A 22,470-nucleotide genomic window follows, 5' to 3' on the forward strand; every position below is an offset into this window, starting at 1 on the left:
TGACTCCCTAGCTCATTGACCCGCTCACTAACATATTTTCTGCCATACTAACGCACTCTCTCAATCACCCGTTTAATGGCTCGCTCACTTTTTTACTCACGCACTGAATCGCTCGCGCGCCCACTCACGCACTGAATAACTCGTTCGTTCGCGCACTGAGCAACTATTCCACTCGTTAGCTCCCTCACTTCCTCACTCATTAACCCACTCACTCTCTTTTTTATACTTTTTAGGCACTAATTCACTGGCTCGTTCATTTATTCACTTACTCATTTGCTCGGTCGCCCACTCAATCCCTCACGAACTCGCTCGCTCACTCACTCACTCATTCACTCGCTCGCTCTCTCATTGCCTTGCTCATTAACCCGCTCACTCACTCCCTCATGTATGCACTGTCTTGATCACTCATTTACAGGCTCATTCACTTATTCACTCACTCAGTATTGGCTTGACCACTCACTCGCTGACTCACTCGCTCACTCAATTCTTCATTCACTAGTTCGTTTACTCACTCCATCGCTCATTCACCCCTTCACTCACACACTCACGCTTACGTACTCGCTCAGTCACTGTCTCAGTCACTCATTCACTGAATCGCTCAATTATTCACTCACTCACTCATTCGCTTGCTCGCCCACTGACTCAGTCGCTAACTCGCTCCCTCACTCACTCACTCACTCATTTACTCGCTCGATCTCTCAATGAACCGCACATTCACCCTTTCACTACTCTGTTATGTACTGATTTACTTATTCATTTTGTCGCTCACTTATACACTCTCATTCATTCGTTCGCCCAATTACTCGCTTACTGTCTCGCTCACTCACTCATTCACTCGTTCGCTCTCTCTCCATCGCTCATTCACCTGCTCCATCACTCTCTCATATACTCTCGCTCTCATCACTCTATCATGTACTCTCGCATCACGCTCCCCTGTACACTCATTCACTGGGTCGTTCACTCATTCACTCTTAGTCATTAGCTTGCTTCCCCACTCAGTCACAAGCTGATTAGCTCACTAGCTCACTCGCTCAATCACTCAATTATTCATTTACTTGCTCGTACTCTGACTCCCTCGCTAATTCACCCGCTCGTTCATTCTCTTATGTACACCCTCTTTTAATCAATCATTGGATGGCTGGTTCACTTATTCACTCACTCATTAACTCGCTCGCCCGCTCACTCACTCGCTGACTCGGTCGCTAACACACTCACTCACTCATTCCCTCGCTCGCTCTCTCACTTCTATGCTAATTCTACCACTCACTCACACATTTTCTCCCGTACTAACTCATTCACTCTCAATCACTCATTCACTAGCTCGTTCACTTATTCACTGATGCACTGACTCACTTTCTCGCCCACTTGCGCACTGAATCAGTCGCTCGCTCGCGCATTCACTCAGTTGCTCTTTAACTGGCTACCTCTCTCACTCTGTCGCTCATTCACCGACCCACTCATTCATCGACAGTTACTAACTCATTCACTGACTCGATGACTCACTCCCTCGCTCATTCACTTTCTCACTCGCGAACTAACTCTCATCTACACACTCAATCTCTCAATCTACTATTCACTGCCACACTCGTTCACTCACTGACTCACTCATTCGATTGCTCGCCCACTCACTCACTCGCTGATTCTCGTTCACTCACTCACCTATTCTGTCGCTCGCTCGTTCACTCCCTCGCACATTCACCCGGTTACTCGCTCTCTTAATCACTCATTCGCTGATTCGTTCACTTATTCACTCTCATTCATTCGCTCGCTCACTCACTCACTCACTCATTCACCCGCTCACTCAACTGACATACTCACTGAGTCACTCTCTCACTCATTCGCTTCCTCGCCCACTCACTGAATCGCTGACACGCTCGCTCACTCACTCAGTCACTCATTCACTCGCTCGATCTCTCACACCATCGCTCATTCACCCACTCACTCACTCTCTTAGTCACTCTTTCCCTTGCTCGTCCACTTACTCGCTGACTCTCTCGTTCACTATCTCACTCATTCACTCACTCTTTCACTCCCTCGCTCATTCGCCCGCTCACTCACACAATCACTTTCACGTATTCACTCAGTCACTCATTCAATAACTCATTCACTGCCTGTTTCACTTAGTTACTCACTCGCTAATTTACTCACTAGCGCACTCACTCACTTACTCATTCACTCGTTTGGTCCCTCACTTTCTCACTCATTAACAATCTTACTCACACACTCACTCTCAAGTACTCAGTCACTCTGTCAACACACATTTGCTGCCTCGCTTATTCGCCCACTCACTCATTCGCTTGCTCGCCCACTGAGTCACTCGGTTGACTCGCTCTCTCACTCACTCACTCACTTATTCACTCGTTCGGTCAGTCCCCCTTTCGCTCATTCACCCGCTCACTCACACGCTGGCTCTCACATACTCAGTCACTGTCACTCTCTCAATCACTCGTTCACTGACTCGCTATCTTATTCACTTATTCTCATGCTTGCTTGTCCACTCAGTCACTTGATGACTAGCTCTCTCCCTAACTCACTCACTTACTCACATATTTACTCTCCCGCTCTCTCACTTTCTCGCTCATTCACCCGCTCACTCACTATATTATGTACTCACTCTCTTAATCACTCATTCATTGACTCGTTCACTTATTCACACACTCATTCACTCGCTGGCCTACTCACAGACTGACTCTCTCGTTCACTCACTCACTTATTCACTTGTTCGGTCACTCACCCGCTCACGCATTCACTCGTCACTCACACACTCACTCTCACGTACTCACTCCGTCACTCTCTCAGTCATTCATACGCAGCCTTGCTTACTTATTCACTCACTCATTCGCTTGTTCGCCTACTCACTCACTGACTAGCTCGCTCGCTCGCTCACTCACTCACTCACTCACTCACTAGTTCAGTCACTCACATCCTCGCTCATTCTCCGACCCACTCACGCACTCAATCTCTAATGTACTCACCCACTCTCTCAATTACTTTCAAAGGCTCGGTGACTTATTCACTCACTCACTGAATCGCTCGCTCGCGCACTCACTGAGTTGCTCTTTCACTCGCTCGCTTTCTCTCCCTAGCTCATTCATCCGCTCACTCACTCTCTCATGTATCTCTCTTAATCACTCATTCGCTGGCTTGTTCACCTATTCACTGACTCATTCTCTTGTTCGCCCACTCACTCAATCACTGACTCGCTCGCGCACTCACTCAGTCACTTACTCATTCACTCACTCAATCTCTCACTCCCTCACTCATTCATCCGCTCAGTCACTCTCTTATGTGCTTACTTTCTTAACCACTCATTCACTTATTCACTCTCTTTCATTCGCTCGCCCAATTACTCGCTGACTAGCTCGTTCACTCGCTTGATCATTCACTCGCTGGCTTTCTTACTCCCTCGCTGATCCACCCACTCCAGTACTCTCTCATGTACTCTCTTGATCACTCACTCAGTGGCTGGTTCACTTATTCAGTCACTCATTCGTTCGCTCGCCCATGTAGTGACTTGCTGACTCTCTCACTTACACACTCACTTGTCATTTACTCATCCACTCGCTTGCTTTATAACTCTCTCGCTGAGTCAACCGCTCACGCACTATTTATGTACTCTCTTATTCACTCTCATTCGTTCACTCGCCCACTCACTCACTCGATGACTTCTCTCGCTCACTCACTCACTTACTCATTCAGCCATTGAGTCACTCCCTCCATCGCTCATTTACCCCGCTCTCTGACACTCAGCATCACACACTCAGTCATTCTCTCAATAACTCAATAACTGCATCGATCACTTATTCACTCACTCACTCATTCACTTCATCGCCTTCTCACTCAATTGCTGACTCGCTCGCTTACTCACTCAGTCATTTAGTAGCTCGATCGCTCAATCCCTCGTTCATTCACTTGCTCACTCACTTTCTCATGTACTCGCTCTTTTAATAGCTCATTCACCGGATTTTGCAATTAATCACTCAGCCACTTGTTCGCATGCTCGCCCACTCACTCGCAGACTAGCTCGCTCAGTCACTCACTCACTTACTAATTCACTCGCTCGCTCTCACTTCCCCGCTCATTCACCCACTCAGTCACACTATTATGTACTCACTCTCTTAATGACTAATTCACTGGCTTAATCACTAACTCACACATGAGGTCACACTATTAATCATTCATTCAATGACCGCTCACTTACTCTTCCACAGTCATTCGCTTGCTCAACCACTGACACAATCAATCACTGACTCATTTATTCACCCATTCTCTTTCTCCCTCACTCATTTACCCGATCAATCGGTAATTCATGTATTCTCTCTATCACTCATTCAATGGGTCGTTTACTTATTCACTCAGTTACTCTTAAGCTTGCTCACCCACTTACTAGCTGATTAGCTAAATCGCTCAATCACTCGCTTGCTCATCCACTCGATCGTTCTCTGACTATTTAGCTCATTCACCCGCTCACTCACTATCTCAAGTACGCACTCTCTTAATCACTCATCTCCTGGCTCGTTCACTTATTCACTCAGTCACTTATTCGATTGCTCACCCACTCACTCACTTATTTATTCACTCGCTCGCTCTCTCGCTCACTAACACATTTTCTCTCATACTCACTCACTCTCTCAATCACTCATTAACTGTCAAGCTCACTTATTCACTCATGAACTGAATAACTCGCTCACCCACTCACACATTAAATCACTCGTTCGCTCGCGCACTCACTCAGTTACTCTTTCACTCATTACCTCTCTCACTCGGTCGGCCATTCACCGACCCACTCATTCACCGATCATTACTAACTCATTCACTCGTTCGGTCACTCACTCCCTCACTCGTTCACCTGCTCACTCACACACTCGCTCTCATATACTCACTCAATCTCCCAACCACCTATCCACTGCCAAGCTCACTTTTCACTCGGTCACATACTCATTCCCGTGCTCGCCTACTTACTCACGCGCTGACTCTCGTTCACTCACTTATTCACTCGGTCTTTCACTCCCTCGCTCATTCACCCAATCACTCACACATTTTCCCCTGTACTCACTCGCTCTCTCAATCACTCATCTACTGGCTCGCTCACTTATTCAGAAACGCACTGAATGACATGCTCGCCCATTCACGCACTGGATCACTCGTTCGTCCAATCACTCACGGACTAGCTCGCTCGTGCAATACTCAGTTACTCTTTCACTCGTCCACTCTCTCGTTTTCCAGCTCATTCACCGACCCGATCGCGCACTAACTCTCTCACGTACTCGGTCATTCTTTCAATGGTTCATTGAGTGGCTCTCAATTTTTCACTCACGCACTGAATCATTCACTCGCGCATTCATTGAGTTGCTCTTTCACTGGTTCGGTTTATAACTTCCCCGCTCATTCACCCGTTCACTCAGTCTCTCATATACTCACTCTCTTAATCACTTATTCAATGGTTCATTGACTTATTCACTCACTCATTCACTCGTTCACCCACTCACTCACTCACTCGCTGAGTCATTCTCTCATCTTGGTGAAAAAACAGCGCACAAGCAGACACAGACAGAAAGAAGGGACAAGCGCTCAGCGCTTGTCCCTTCTTTCTGTCTGTGTCTGCTTGTGCGCTGTTTTTTCACCAAGATGCAAAACCAACTAGCCCATTCAGCTGCTTTACTGACAATCATTCTCTCAAACACTCACTTATTCACTCGCTCGTTTGGTTACTCACTCCCCCGCTCATTCACCCATCCACTAAGTCTCACGTACTCACCTAGTCATGCTATCAAGCACTTATTCACTGCCTCGCTCAATTAGTGAATAATTCACTCGCTAGCCCCACTCACTCACTCACTCACTCAATTGTTTGTTCGCCAAATCACTCATTCACTCGCTCGCTCTCCAACTTCTTCGCTCATTCACCCGCTCACTCACTTTCGTAAGTACTCAATCTCTGAATCACTGATTCACTGGTTAGTTCATTTATTCACTGTCATTTGCTCGCTAGCCCACTCACTCACTCGCTTACTCGCTGGCTCACTTACTCAATCATTAACTCGCTCGTTCTCTCACTTCGTTGCTCATTCACCCGCTTACTCACTCTCTTATGTAATCACTCCCTTAAGCAGTAGGCTCGTTTACTTATTCACTGCAAACCACCAGCTCGCCCACTCAGTCGCTGTCTCAATCTCTCTCTCTCACTCACTCACTCACTCACTTATGCACTGGTTCAGATACTCACTCCCTCGCTCAGTTACGAGCTCTCTCAGACATATTCTCCCGTAATCACTCACTCACTGTCTCAATCTCATGCACTTGCTCACTCACTTATTCACGCACGCACGGAATCACTCGCTTGCCCACACACGCACTGAACAACTTGCTCGCTCGCGTACTCAGTTACTTTTTACTTGTTAACTCTCTCGCTCCCTCACTCATTCACCGACCCACTGACGCACTCATTCTCTTATGTACTCGCTCACTCTCTCAATCACTCATTCACTGGCTCGCTCACTTAATCACTCTTGCACTGAATCACTCGCTCGCGCAATCACTCAGTTACCCTTTCATTAGTTCGCTCTCGCTCTCTCGCTCGTTCACCGACCCATTCACTCACTCTCTCAATCACCCATTCGCTGGCTCGTTAACTTATTCTCTAACGCACTGAATCACTCACTCGCCGAATCACTCGATGACTAGCTTGCTCGGGCACTCAATCAGTTACTCTTTCGCTCATTCCTTCTCACTCTCTCGCTCATCCACCGACCCACTCCCGCACTTACTCTCCCACGTACTCAGGCATTCTCTCAATCACTCATTCACTGGATCGCTTACTTATTCACTCACTCATTCACTCACTCGCCCAGTCACTTGCAGACTCGCTCACTCGCTCACTCACTTACTCATTCACTCGCTCACTCTCTCTCTTATATACTCTTCTAATCACTCATTCAGTGGCTCGTTCACTTATTCACTCACTCATTCGCTCCCTCGCCCACTCACTCACTCGCTGACTCGCTCGCTCACTCACTCACCTACTCATTGGCTCGCCCGCTCTTTCACTTGTTCGCTAATTCACCTGCTCACTCACTCTCTCATGCACTCACTCTCTTAATAATTCATCACTGGCTCATTCACTTATTCGCTCAATCACTCCTTCACTGACTCAGCCACTAAGCACAGAGTCACTCGCACGCTCGCTCGCGCACTCGATCAGCTACTCACTCGCTCCATCCCTCATTCAGCGACCAACCCACTCACTCTCTCGCGTACTTACTCAGTCTCTCAATCACTCATCTACTGGCTCACTAATTTATTCACTAACGCACTGAATCACTCGCTCACACCAATCACTCGGTGACCCGCTCGCTCGTGCACTCTGTTACTCTTTCACTCGTTCGCTCTTTCACTCTCACGCTCAATCATAGACCCACTCACGCACTCATTCTCTCAATCATTCATTCACTGGCTTGATTACTTATTCATTCACGCTCTAAAGCACTCGCTCGCGCACTCAGTTGATTTCAACTCGTTCGCTGTCTCACCGCTCGCGCTCATTCGCCGACCCTATCACTCACTTTCTCAGGTACTCAATCACTCTCTTACTGGCTTGTTCACTTATTCACTCTCTCATTCACTTGCTAGCCCACTAACTCACTTGCTGTCTCTCTCGCTCACTCACTCACTTATTCACTCGCTCGCTGTCTGACTCCTATGCTAATTCTGCCACTCACTCACACATTTTCTCCCGTACTAACTCACTCGCTCTCTCAATCACTCATTCACTAGCTCGCTCACTTATTCACTCATGCACTGAATCACCTTCTCGCCCACTCACGCCCTCACGCCCACTCACGCACTTTTCTCACTCTCTTCACTCATTCACTGGCTCGTTACTTATTCACTTACTGATTCGCTTGCTCGCCCACTCATTCACTCGCTGGCTACCTTGATCTCTCACTCAATCACTCACTCATTCACTGGCTTCCTGTCTCACCTACTCAAACATTCACCCACACACTCAGTCTCTTATGTAAACTTTTAATCACTTTTTCACTGGCTCGTTCACCTATTCACTCACGCACCGAATCAGTCGATCGTGCAGTCCCTCAGTGACTTTTCCACTCGTTCGCTGTCTCACCCCCATATACACTGGCCCGCTCACTCACTCATTTATGTACTATATCACTCTCTTAATCACTCTCTCACAGGCTCGTTCACTTAATGACTTTGATTCACACTCTAGCCCACTGACTCACTCGCTGATTCGCTCGCTCACTCACTCACTCATTCACTCGCTCGCTCTCTCACTCCATCAATCATTCACATGCACATTCGCTCTCTCATGTACTCACTCTCTTAACCACTCATTCACTGGCTCGTTACTTATTGACTCACTCAGTTACTCCCTTGCTCGCCCACTCACTCACTCTGTCACTCACTCAGTCGCTGACTACCTCGATCACTTGCTCACTCGCTCATTCACTTGCTCACTCACTCATTCATCGCTCATCCAAACAGTCACTCACTCTTTGATGTACTCTTTTAAGCACTCATTCACTGGCTCGTTTACTTATTCACTCACTCATTCACTCGCTCGCCCACTCTCTAACTCGCTGACTCGCTCTCTCAATCACTCACTCATTCACACGTTCAGTCACTCACTTCGTCACTGCCTCGCTCATTCACAGACCCAATCGCTCACTCACTCACTATATCCATCACTCTTTCACTGGCTCGCTCACTTCTTCACTCACTCACTGAATCGCTCAATCGCGCACTCACTAATTTTCTCTTTCACTCGTTCGCTTTCTCACTCCATCGTTCATTCACCCGCTCAAGCAGTCTCTCATATACTCACTCTCTTAATGACTCGTTCGAACACTCAATCACTCGCTGACTGGCTCGCTCACTCATTCGCTCGTTAGGTCACTCACTCGCTCGCTCATTCACCGACCGACTCACGCACTCACTCTCTCACGTACTCACTCACTCTCTCAATCATTCATTCACTGGCTCGCTCACCTATTCACTTACGCACCGAATCACTCGCTCGCCCACTCCCTCACTTACTTTTCCACTCGTTTGCAGTCTCACCCCCCTATACACCGGCCCACTAACTCACTGTCTTATGTACTCAAGCACTCTCTTAATCACTCATTCACCGGCTCGTTCACTAATTCACTCACTCATTCACACGCTAGCCCACTGGCTCGCTGTCTCACTCGCTCACCCACTCACTTATGCATTCGTTCTGGAACTCACTCCTCAGCAAATTCACCCGCGCACTCACACAGTCGCTCTCAAACACTCACGGAGTCACTCTCAATCCCTCATTCACTGGATCGATCACTTATTCAGTCTCATTCACTCGCGGGGCAACTTACACACTCGCTGGCTCTCTAATTAACTCGCTCACTTATGCGCTCAATTGGCCACTCACTCCCTCACTCGTTCACCCGGCCACTCACATACTGTCACATACTCACGCAGTCACTCTCTTAATCACTTATTCACTGCATCATTCTCTTATTCGCTCGCTCACTCATTTGCTTGCGCACCCACTCGTGCAAATGCAGATTCGCTTGCTCACTCACAGACTGACTACCTCGCTCACTCACTAACTTACTCAATCACACGCTCGCTCTCTCACTCCCTCGCCCATTCACCCACTCACTCAGTTTCGCATGTACTAACTCTCTTAATCACACATTCACTGACTCGTTTCCTTATTCACTCACTCATTCACTCGCTGGCCCGCTTACTCACTCGCTGACTCTCGTTCACTCACTCACTTATTCGGTCTCTCTCTCACTCCATTGGTCATTCACCCACTCACTCAGACATTTCCTGCCGTACTCACTTTCTCAATCACTCATTATCTGGCTCGCTCACTTATTCACTCACACGCTGAATCACTCGCTCCCTCACTCACGCACTGAATCTCTCGCTCGCTCGCGCACACGCTCAGTTAATCTTTCACTCCTTTGCTCTCACACTCTCTCGCTTATTCATCAGCTCAATCACTCACTTATCACATACTCACTCTTTCTCTCATTCAATCATTCACTGGCTCGCTCACTCATTCACTCACGCATTGAATCACACGCTTGCGCACTCACTGAATTACTTTTTCACCTTTTTGCTCTCAGTCATTCACCTACCCACTCATGCACTCACTACTTCATGTACTCATCCACTTTCTCAATCACTCATCCACTGGCTCTCTCACTTATTCACTCACGCACCGAATCACTCGCGCGCGCACTCCCTAAGTTAATGTTCCACTCGTTGTCTGTCTCCCCCCTCGCTCATTCTCCGTCCCACTCACTCAATCTCTCACATAGTCACTCATTTTCAATCGCTTATTCAATGGCTCGCTCACTTATTCAGTCATGCACTTAATCACTCGCTCGCGAATTCACTCGGTAAATTTTTTACTTGTTTGCTCTTGCACTCCCTCGCTCATTCACGGCTACATTCACTCACTCTCTCGCGTACTCACTCCATGTCTGAATCACTCATTCACTGACTCGTTCACTTATTCACTCACACACTGAATCACCCGCTTGCGCACTCGCTCGGTTACTCTTTCACTCGTTCACTCCCTCGCTCATTCACCTACCCATTCACTCAATCACACTCTCACGTACTCACTCACTCACTCACTCTCTCAACACTCATTCATTGGCTCGCTCACTTATTCACTCAAGCACTGAATCACTATAAATAGCATACGGTCAACAAAATTACAAGCACCAAAATTTGCAAAGCAAGGGCCGCCTAACAGCGAACCTGCGCGACAGTGAGAACATTTTTAGCTTGCTTTGCGGGCAAGCCACATTGCAGTCACTTGCTAAGGTAAACTTGCTTAGCTTTTGTGCTCAATTTGTGCTGAAATTTTGCTTGTAGTACTGTCATCGATCTATTCTTCAAGCTTCTAATCGCCATATATTTTTGATTTGCAGTTCTCTCCAAAGTTTGCGTACGCCATCCACAAGTCCGCATTCACGTCAGCCGTTTTCACACGCCGCACAAGATTCCCTCCTTGTCCCTCGTTTAGCCCTCTTAAATTGTCCAGACGAAAGACTGACTGACACGAGTTCGCCAGCATCGACAAATAGGTGCGATAGTATTTTGAAGTTTTCAAACAAGGATGATTCCACCAAGGCTGCGCCCAGGAGGAGTCCTTTGCAGCGCTGCCTTCTTTAATAAACTAAGGTACTCCAAATATCTCGCAGAAATCGGCGGTAGATCTGTGTAGAAGTCTTTGGCTTAAACTATCTCATTCATGCAGTGGAGTTTCCTAATTGGATCTTTCATACCCTGTCAGAGCTTGCCATTGTCCTGCCTAGCTTCCTACCCGCTCCTTCTGTTGCGCACTCCGCGATAATATTTTTGAGGTTATAATTTATCGTCTTAAGATTGAGGTCGCTCTCTTCGCTTGGAGCGAAAATGTGTTCTGCAGCAAGATATTAAATTAACCTATTTTACTTTTATCTAAGTCGTTGATGGGCTTCTTTACTAGTTTCCATGGTTCCGTGTTCAAATCGAGGCTCATTCGAGACCTCACCACCCTATGTTCACTACATTATACTTTAACTAGCCCCTCAACATCCTGCAGGATACCAAAAAGAGTGCAGAGTATGAAATATATTTCATTTTTCGTTTCACCATTAAAGTTCTTCCACGTTCGCTTCCTCTCCCCCCGTTTGGGGAAGATGGTATTAATGATACGTAAATTGTTTCTCTCTGCGACATCTACTATTATCTCTCCCTGCTATTCCTAGAGCGAGCATCATAGACGCGTATTGCCTAGTCTGCAGCCTCCTTCTTGCCGGTATTGGAAAGTTCGCCACGCGGTACAGTGTACTGTTTTTAGATTTTGCTCAATGCCTATTCCACGACCTCATAGAAGCTTTGGACGACGTGGAAATCATGGCTGGATGTACGCGCACTGGCTATTACCACCTTAAGCGTGTACCTCTTATTGAGCTCAATTACGACAACTGCCACCCTCTAGTTAATAACATAGGACTCCTCTATGTTGCCAGCTATATTCCAATTCATGAGTCCAACTCCAGGTTCTCGTCTGTCCGCTAATTGACGATAGCATTGTACGTGCCCGCCGTTTAACACTGTATATGCCTCACGTGTCTTTATAATGTCAATAAGCGCTCTGAAATTCCATTCAATGCCAGCTATTGCCGGAAACCACTGAACTCTGCAGTGAAGCTGCGCCCACATTCAGGGCCGCCGCACAGATGTTCCTCCACGACGAAAAACTATCAGAGCACAATGCGGCGCGCAAAGCGTGCCCAACGTCACGCCGTGCACCGCCTCGTGAATTCTGTTCAGTGGTCATAATGAAGTGAAAAATCAATATGACGAAGACTGCTTTCCTGCATAAGCTCTAGTGTAAAGTGTCTTGAGCACAGTTCCATTACAGCGATAAATACAAAGCCTTCAGCATTAAAGGGAGACTGAAGCACTTTTTGCAAAAATTGGGCTTGCGGTGGCCCCTTAGAGTTTTTGATGCTGCAAACTCGAATATCGAAATAAAATTGGGTAAAAACAAGCCCCAATTGTCGTTTTTAGCAGAAATACGCAGCCGGCGCCTCGGGGCACATCGCGGGTCGCGCCGCCGCCTCTGATTGGCCAAGAAGACGTGACGACATTTCGAGGACCAGCGAAGCTGCCGATACGGCTCCAGTGCTGCGTAGGCTGCGTTGCGTGCTGATTGCAGCTCTTCGCGGTGTTGTAAAAGCGATTATAGGACACTTTTGACACTCACGTGAACATCGGGTTGTCACTGTACCAGTTTCGCACACAAACGACGCAGTATCTCTGTTGCGGGGAGCGAAGAGCAGAAGGGATCGTCTACCGACGTTGGAAACTTGCTCTGGTACGTAGTACGTCATTTTTCGAAGTTGCATGTCGTTATTGGCAGAAGCTTGACGACTGTCCGATAACTTTCTCGCGATAAGCCACTTCGCACAATACCTTTCGGAGTTCGAGGAAGATTCGGAAGATCGTGACGGTGCGCCTATAGTCCACAGAAACGACTAAACCGGAATGTGTTTGCTTTCGCTTGCCCTACGATGTGTTCTTGATCGTGCCGTGGCGTGGTGTGTGAAAAGACCCGCGACCACATTTTTCTCGCCTGGCAATAGCACAACGTACAAAGCGTTGCATGGAGTAGAAAGTATTATGTTGCTGCACAATTAATTGATTGTGCGTGATCTGAGTGCGTTCGTCTGCTGCGATGTGTTTCGCAATATTGCTTTGGTTACGCTGGAGAGCGGCAGTTATACCCGAAGCTTGATGCAACGGAAAGGTGACTTCGCTAGCTCACATGAACTGTGCCAAGACTCGCTGCCGTCGGTAGGGGCCTCCCTTTCGAAAGGAGCCGTCCACAGTGCTCTCGTAGTTGTGCATGCGCCGGCCGGCACCATTCGCGAAAAAATTTCCGGTACGTGTCTGATGCCGGTATGGGATTTTTTCGCATGTAGGGTGGCACCCAGTTGTGCATAACCGTATTTTCGCTGTGGCTGCAATATTACTCGTTCATAACAGGTGTTTGTATGCATGCACAGAATGGAAGATGAGTACTTCTGCTGCATTTATTATCAAGTGCCAGAAATCGCTAGGAGAGACCTGCTCTGTGCGGCTACTGCGAAATTTATGATAGCCTGTGGTTTAACACTACAATTCTCGAAAAAAAAACAGCAAATGCTCCACTAATGAGTGAGAAATTTGAATCAACCCTGGGGGAAATTTTAGCACTTTTCATTCACAGGTTATAGCGAAATGCAGCGTAATTGCTGTTTGGCTCATCTGAAAACAAATGAGAAACAGTCTACGCTTTCTGCCAAGTTGTCTCCTGGATACAGTCTGAGAAAACCACCTTTTTTATGTGTTCCTGCAGAGAGAGGTTTCTACAGAGGTGTGTGTTGTTTTCAGTGCTTGAGGTTATTGCAAAGTGAGAGCAAGAAAAAGTGCTTTTTGGAGCGAGGACTAATTTAAATTAGCTGGGTCTGCTGAGTTCTGGCAGGTTTTCTTGCAATCACTGTGCAGGAACCTGGCACTAGTGTGATTGACATGAAGAAACCACATGGCAAAAAACCAGAATTTTATTCCGCTTTGAAGCCAGGAAAAAGTATTTGTGGTCCTCTAAAAATGTTAATAAGGTGCATTAATTTGTGAAGATTGGCAGAACATCTCTTACCATTCAGCGAGGTCACACAAGATAATTGTGTTCCAATACCAACCTGCAAGATAAGACAGCAGGGATTACACGGGTTGTAACTTCAGTCAATGACCATTGCCATTGAGCAGTCATGTACAAGCTGGCCGAGCGTTGTTCTGCTATAGGTAGGAGGCGACAGCCTCCTGGCATCCAGCATTTCAGTGACTGCTTGTGATGATCCACTACGCCAGCAGCAACAAAACAGTTAGGCACATGTTGAACCAATATCAAGTTGCATTTTACTACACTGAATAGCTGTATTGTGGCATTTATTGCCGCCGGTGCTAAGCAAGTATGTCCGAGTTAGCAAAACTTCATTGCTTTATTGGGAGTTGATGACGCTGCCCTAAAATTCTCGATCATATGAGGCTCTTCAGTATGACAGAAAAAATAAGGCAGTTAGGCTGAACTAACACCAACTTGAAAGATGCAGCTGCAGGGATTAAACAAATCGTAGCTTCTACAGCTGAGTGAGTTTGCAAGTCCACTTCAAATAAGATTTTACGTCAGTTAAATTATTTTTTAAAATCTTGGGCATAAATGCAAATATGAGGGCTCCGTGCAGTAATTATACGCTAGCAGCATATGGATGCATGCACAGTAGACACTTGTTCAGGGAACTGAAATAAGAGAGAAGGTCTGTTTGGCTTATCGAACGCTTAGAAGGGCAAGCTAAAGCAATAAAACTCTAGTCATGTCAGAATTGCTACTGCGAATTATAAAATAAATTAAACACTGTCACAGAAAAAATAAAAACCATGTTGGAAGCCTGTTGGCAATGCAAAACCTACTTGTGTCAAGGACAAAAAATCACCTCTGAAGATCTGTAATTGGGGTGAAACTTTCCTTTGTAGTCTGCCCTGGCATCTAGCTGTCTCCCTAGTGTGGCTTTGGATTGAGGTAGTTGGTCTGTTTGCAGTTCATGCATGGTTAAATGGTTAGACATAGACATCCAACACTGGATACAATGATGGATGCAATATCGTTCAACTAAATTTTGTGAAAAATTGAGCTACGTATATAGTCTGGTGGAAAGTGCCGTAGTCGAGGGCCAACACACTGAACTCCTAGCTACAAATGTGCCTTCTGTCCATTTCTTCACCATCATTGCCCTTCCAATCAATAAGGCCCAAAAAATTGCAACATGTTTACCGTAAAAATGCAGAGCAGAAAGGTGGCAAGAAAAAAAAGTTTTTTTTTTCTGCTTACCAAATGACTATTCCATGAAGCACACTAAGCAAAATGATTAAGTCTTCTTTCGTGCTAGCCTGCAAATTGTCGAGAAATGCTGAAGCATAACGCTTTTAAGATCACGCAGATACTGTCGTATAGCGTATGGTGTGTTCACCACAGTCTGTCGCTAGTAATATTTTCTAGAAGACAGCAATGGTTGCTAAATAAGTGGTAGTAGTGCATTGGTTCTTTCGTAATGGCAGATAACAAGTATGGGAGATTTCAATCTTAAAAAAATAAAATGAAGGGAGAGCCTCAGTCCAGCGACCAACGTTCCAACAAGAGGACTTGTCTTTGTCAGGTCAAGTGCGGTCATCATTGGCGGGGGTTATATAGGCCCTTCACTCTAAGGAGGATGGACTGGGGTTATGGTGGGGAGTGGAGTGAGGAGGGTTGGAAGATGGCACACTTGGTCTTCAAACAGCTGTTGCCTGGCCATGGAGGCTGTCACCTACAGGTAGGGGAGAAGCAGGTTAATAGCCATACTGACATGAAAAGAATGCAAAAACAGACCCCCCCACCTTTTCAAAAAATATGCAACAGAATCAAAATGAACGATGGCAATAAAACAGCAATAGGTAAAAAAAGCTAAAGGAAAAAAAATGCCATAAAGGAAAGGATAGAGGCGTTAAAGTAGCTATCAAGGTTGCATTTTTTTCCTTCATAATCTACGCAATCCCCAGCGTATAGTGCACAGTGGTCTACATACTTTCTGGTGGCTGCATGATTTTTCCTACTCTGCCTTATGTTTAGTAATATCTGTTTTTCTTTTTTTGACGAACCAAACATTTTGGTAACTAGTTTTCTCTAATTAAAGTATACGGTGCATGTCATCACATCCTTCGCTGTACATTTTTACCTGTCACAATGGCTATCAAGCCACATTCAGATTTGGGACATGCGGTAAACCCCATACTACTTACCGGTATTTTCTCTGCAGATGGTAAGAAACTGATCATTGTCTGTTGAACCTTGACTTTCTTTTCTCGACCAGCTTCTCTTTTGGGGCCTTTGGAAAACTGCTGCTGAGTGGTGGACGAGATTCTGGAGCAGTTTTCCTCTCCTGAGGCTGCATGGTCTCAGCCATGGCCACAACCTTGTCAAGGAGGCGTTTGACGTAGCCTGTGTGAGCATTTCATCTTGTAGCATGTGCAATATTCACTTTCTTCGTGACCAAATAAACTAGGTGGTGCAAGCTTACCATGAGTGGGTGACTCCTTTACTGGACAAGCTGTTGGGTCACCACCTGCTGCCTTTGGGTAACGCACACACCATCGAAGTGTGCCATCCTTTGTGCGTGCCTGACCACGTCCACTGTTCTCGTTGTAGTGAAGTACAGCAAGTTGGGTCCTGAAAAAGTTGCACAGGACAGTGTGAAAACGCGTCACCTTGTAACATATGTAAACAGTCCAACTGTAAAGATCATGTGACAAAAGAAGGTCACTGATGGGAGTTGAGCACAACACCATGTTAGCAATTAGTGCTTGAAAGCACCATGTGCACGCGTGATGAAAATACTGAAGGAGCAAAGTACTACTTTTGAAGAGCTATGAGAACAAAGCATCGCCTCAGTTGCCGGGCGGATTGAAAATGAAAATGCAGTGCTTGCATGGTGAACACAGCCGAAACTCTAAATTTCCACAAAGTGTCGGCATGTAAAACCCCTTCTGATTCGGTCGACTGTGTTCTTAATTTCTGTTTATACGACATAAGAAATGATGCAGCTATTGACAATTTCAGTAAGTGTAATTTAAGATGGGCACCTGTTCATATAGTTGCGGCACGTGCCTACATGCCTTTCACTTTTTCTACAGATGCATGTCTAACATTTGTTTTGTTTAACACAATTGTTTTGTGATATCGATGGCTTCTGACTGTAAAAGTAGATAATAGAAGACAACAGCTTACCTGGCCCTCATTCCCAAATACGAATAATGGTAGGTCTTTGGTGCAAAATGCACTAGAAGGCTATGAAAAGCCTCTAATCCATAGGTTTGATATCTAGTAGATAGCCGCGGCATGTCTTGCAGAAGGGCCTTAGAATTTGCAATGTCTTGAAGCTTCTGGAAAGCCTTTGATTCTAAAAAGAAACGGCCATTATCATCTCTTTGTAAAGCTCTAAGTGTGCAGCTTGCTGTATGCTCTGCATCAACCAGTTAAAAAGTGTTTCAGTGCACCTGTAAATAAACTTGCGTTCAGTAATGCACATCTTATAAGTTTCGATAGTTTTAATAAACATTGGTATTTGAGGTGCACTGTAATAAATGGTATGGAAGAAACAAACAGCCATTATTTGCTTAGCTCATGAAGCTTTTCATTGAAATTCTGCTGCACTGCACAGGTAGCTGAAATTTTGGAATCCAGAGAAACCCTCTTGGAAAATCTTGGAACCCTCAACAACCATAGGTTGTCCAGCCTCTCCATTGCATTGCCTGCCATTTCCTCTTGATTTCTACTAAGATATCATTAACTCGTTTGTTCACTTACCCACTCTGCTCTCTTCATATCATAATGTTACACTTTTCACTTTCACAGCTTGCAACATTGTACTCAATCTAAGTTCAACCTTTTTTGCTAATTCTGTTTCTGCACCATAAGTGAGTACTGGTAAGATACAGCTGTTGTATAATTTCCTCTTGAGCGATACTGGTAAATTACCATTCAATTTTCAGCATAATTGTTAAATGCACTGGTCCTTATTCTTACTATCCTGTTTCTTTCACTCACATGGTCTGGATCTGCGGTCATTACCTACACTAATTAGACTTCTTCCCTTCCCACTTTTAATGCTTCGCTGCCTATCATAAACCACTGCTCGCTTCAGAGACTGTTGGACGTTGCTTAAGTTCTATGCATAAAGTTTTTAGACCCACTGTTCTGCTTTGCCTGTCGAGGTCATCGATAATGCTTTGCAGTTTGTTCCGAGTTCATTTTTCGAAAGCGCTAAAACAAAACGGACAAAGAAGGAACAGACATGGACAAGTGCTCATCCCTGTCTGTCCCTTCTTTGTCCGTGTTGTTTCAGCGCTTTCGAAAAATGACAAACATGCACCAACTAGCCCCATTTTCCACTCTTCTGGAGTTCCGAGTTCTTTAGCAAGGCAACGTGATCACCAAATTTCATTAACTCTTATCGCCAGTTCTCATTTGAGGTCTGTGAATACCTCCTGTAAACACGCAGTGAATAGTACTCTAGAGATTATGTCTTCGTACCTGAAACCCTCTCTTATTGGAATTTTGTTACTTAATATATCATACCTAGATGTGCCTAATTATGCTTCGCTAGGGCCTTTCACATATTTTCATTACAAAATGTAACATACCTTCTCTGAGCCACTGCTTGGGTCCGATGTCACCGTGCAAGCACGTGGGGAACGATGCCTGGTCGTGTGTGTGGATGTCCCTTATGTGGTTAAGAAGTGACAGCCATTTGGGCACAATGAGTTCTGCTTTGCCTTCGCTAGATGCTGCCGCCCAATACAGATGGTTGCACACAGACTTAATCCAGGGTGCAAGTTCCTTGCAGTTATTTTGTTTTGCAGCTGTGTGCAGTTTCTTGGTGATACCTAAAGTGCATATTAAAAAAATAGGACTAATGTAATATATTCCAATAATATGCTGAAAATAACACTTTACCAGCCACCATAAAGCCGCAGCTGCTAGATACCTTTTGCCATGTGCCACACGTCGAACTCATGGGCGATTGCAGCTTTGTTGTTGCGGAGAAAGCACTTGATCTGTGTATGACGGTCGGTCACCAGCACTGCTACCTTGATGCTCTCACTCTCCAGAAAAGCAAGGCCTTGTTTCAGGCCTTCTAACTCCATGCGACAGCTGCCGCCAGCATCATTGGACTGTGGTATGATAATGGCAAAGGATATTGAGTGATGTGTAGCGTGTCTACCAATTAAAAAAAGACTGCATGCATTGAGGTCTCTCCTCCCAGCTGTAACTATTTTTAAGAAAATAAATCTTTGTATTTCTAACAATGGTAGTGCTGTGCTGATGCTTCGTCTACCAGCACGGGGATTCAAGGCTAAGCCAATGATAATGCATGTGCTGTAGAAAGAAGTCATGATATTTAAATGTTGCATTACAGTTCATTTGGCGGCATTAGTGAGCTATAGAAATTTACAGAACGTTGTTGTAGCAAAGTGGAAACGCACCTGCACGACTTCAAAATGCAAGACTTTGTGGCGTTCAACGTCCATCAGAGTATACGTGCCATATTTAGCACTAAATCCTGGTGAATCAGCCCGTCCATCTCCAGCAAGGTTCACCTGTTGGCCTTGCAGCTCTTGCAGCAGACTTTTCTGCTCTTTCCAAACCTGAAAACAAAACAGTGCGCATTGGACCTTGACCATGCAAAGAAAGCTGGAAACTTCTTCACAATGACTCCTTACCCTGTCAATTGCAGGCCACAGATATGAACGCTGGATTGCAAAAAATGTCCTGTTGCTCACAACCGGTACACCAATTGAAGCCAGCATTCTCAGTGCAGCTGTTGGGTTGCATCCAGAGAAGAGAACTGCTGCGCAAAGCTGCAGGTTGAGCATCGGCTGCTGTTTTTCGACGTCCTGATTACACCAGTAAACAAAATGGCCAGATGCACACTCCCCATAAACTTCTAGAAGTGTGCCTTCACACTCGAATCTGACTGTACGAGTTGCGAGGCACTCTGTGCACAGCTGGAAAAGCTTCCAAAGGTACTTCTCCTGCACCAAAAAAAATTTGTTGCCGGGTTCATCTGGGGAGTTTCCGACACATCTGTGCCTGGAAGAGAATGGGCAAATTTTCAATCGCAGTGGACAGCCTAAACACGCTACCTTGCATGAAAAACATGAGTGAATGTTTATGGCACCAGAGTAAAAGTAGGGCAAACAGGTTTTTATCATACTGTTAATAAATCGCATACTTCTCTTCAAATTCTTCGCATGGAGTGTAGTCCTCATCATCGTAGTCCTCATCTCCACCTTCGTCTTTTGTGCTGTCATCATTTTCAATGGCCTCTCTTTGGATTGGCATGGTCGTTTGAGTGGCTACATTTATCATGGGGCTGCCAACCTGAATGCCTAAAAATCATGTGATATGTGCAGCTGCATTTAGCAGTTGTTACCACTGCACGCAACATACAATATGCGGAAATTTTAGTACAACTGAAAACCTCTATAGCGCTTTGCCCCCTTCCCCGTCATTATTGTACAAATGCATGCATAAAAAATGTACGCTGATTGTGGAGGCACATACCGATAGATACAGTGTGTGGTTTTGTCTGAGAGTGGTGTGATGCCATGCTTCTTTTCACACATGCCTGTACAGCTGTGCTTTTTGTCGCTGGCCGCATCGTTGCTTGGACAGACTTGTGTCTTCCCTCACAAGACTCTGTGAGTTTGACCTCCAGCGTTGCATCATGTGCTGAATCTGCAATAATGAGCTGGTTATCACATAATGTGTAAGGCGTCAATGCCTTGCATTACTCTGCTTGCTGAAGATTGACCATTACCAGTGAGAGTGAGGATACTTAGTGAATTTTTCACGCCGAAGTTTTCATGTCGCATTGCACAAAGATCTGCTCCAGCTTCTGTTGTGACATCTGCAACACAGACTGAGACATGATTTGATGCACAGTATAGGCATGCACAACTAAATGTTCAGACTGAATGTAGCGTCATTACCTGTTGGGCTACCAGAGGGACTGCCCAATTTTGGATCAAGTTTTTCCACGCTTGATCCTTCTCCAAGCAGTTCTGGAAGGACCTGGAAGGATAAAAAGTGTACTGAATTACTGAATTGCTCTTTACTGAAAATGTTTCTATCAAAGCAAGAAAACCGCGTATGTGAAGTCGTTCTCGGCTGTTTGGCGATCATCGAAATGTATGTTTACCTTGTAAGAATACTATGACGCCTGCCGACTTATCGCATTTGCATAACCACATCGGAATTGGACAGATTTGAAAAGTGTGAAGCTATCGGTTACGGAAATAGGGGAATAGCGAGGCGCCAGTGCGCATGGGCAAGACCATTACCATTATAATTTCCCGTCCCGTCTGCATGCGAGGAACCATCAGCAGTGTTTCATTGACGAGTAAGTGACGTTTAGCGCAGGGGTCTCTATAGCATATCCCCTTGCGCGAGAAAAGGAAACCCGAGTACAGCCGCGCGGCGCTGTGCCCGTACCATCGCGGGATCGCTCTCCGCGTGCGCTCCTCGCGGTCAACGCTTCATGCAAAGCTCCACACGCAAATGAGACCAGAATTGCCGCAGAGTAATGAATTTAAAATCGGAAGTAGAAGCACTCACCTCATGTTTCCTTCTTTTAGCAAATGCACTTCTTGGCGGTGGTGGCATGCTTCTTTTGTGCAAAAATAGTGAAGGAACCGCGTCATGGTTCAGCCGTGCCCCTTTGACAGAAACCCCTAGCGATCGCATTAGGGACAAGCTCTGCACGTAGTCGCTGTCACGAAAGTGCTTCGAGCAGAGTACGCTTGCTTTGGTCGGCTTGAAATTCTCCCTCTTCACAGCAACGACCCACTGCGCTGCGAGCTTTTGATCTTTCGGGAAAGTGTGGAAGACGACATCGTCGCGGCCGTAGGTGCTCGTACACCCGAACGCACAGCAGTACCTCATGTTAGATCGGCTGCACGTGGTCGGATGCTGAAAACTTGGCTGAAACACTTTGGGATTACGACCACAACGCAGGCAACACGAGGAGCAACGCGCGCTGAAAGCACGTTCGGGTGACTCGCAGGGTTTCCGGCTCCTCAAAATGACGTCACACGGGCCGACAAGGAGGAGGTTTTCCTCTCTGCTTTTCTCCTCTCCTGCGCTCTCTCGGGACGCGGGAGATTTGAACGGCGCGCATTCAATCTGTGATTGTGGCGATGCTTTTGCAACAACTGAAAAAATAACTTCACAAGCAAGATCAACAATGAGTATACTTCAAAAGCCTAGAAGGTTAGCAGATTTGAAAACCGCCTCAGTCTCCCTTTAAGCTCGGTGGCAAC

The 22,470-nt window shown here is 46.0% G+C and overlaps 1 protein-coding gene, 1 long non-coding RNA gene and 1 pseudogene across 2 annotated transcripts in view; 1 reads left to right on the plus strand and 2 right to left on the minus strand.

The window, feature by feature from the left end:
• The window catches only part of LOC144119385 (uncharacterized), a 39,994-nt gene that overhangs the window by 17,329 nt on the left and 195 nt on the right, over positions 1-22,470 (minus strand). The gene's annotated exons all lie outside the window — the stretch shown is intronic.
• LOC144120306 (uncharacterized) lies at positions 7,324-10,703 on the plus strand (annotated as a pseudogene).
• LOC144120307 (uncharacterized) lies at positions 15,883-19,824 on the minus strand. The gene is made up of 6 exons (XM_077652693.1): positions 19,633-19,824; positions 19,134-19,320; positions 18,790-19,032; positions 17,375-17,546; positions 16,668-16,816; positions 15,883-15,917 (listed from the first exon to the last, which is right to left on the minus strand). The coding sequence occupies exons 1-6, from the start codon at positions 19,675-19,677 to the stop codon at positions 15,883-15,885; spliced, it is 831 nt and encodes a 276-aa protein (XP_077508819.1). The 5' UTR covers positions 19,678-19,824.

This window comes from Amblyomma americanum, chromosome 2 (assembly GCF_052857255.1).
Source record: "Amblyomma americanum isolate KBUSLIRL-KWMA chromosome 2, ASM5285725v1, whole genome shotgun sequence".
Taxonomy (NCBI): domain Eukaryota; kingdom Metazoa; phylum Arthropoda; class Arachnida; order Ixodida; family Ixodidae; genus Amblyomma; species Amblyomma americanum.

Coding starts and splice junctions, on each gene's coding strand:
- LOC144120307 (XM_077652693.1), bottom strand. CDS start 19,677: ATGGACGTTGAACGCCACAAAGTCTTGCATTTTGAAGTCGTGCAG. Junction 17,547..18,789: donor CAAGCAGTGGCTCAGAGAAG/GTATGTTACATT, acceptor GTTTCTTTTTAG/AATCAAAGGCTTTCCAGAAG. Junction 16,817..17,374: donor TATTTGGGAATGAGGGCCAG/GTAAGCTGTTGT, acceptor CAACTTTTTCAG/GACCCAACTTGCTGTACTTC.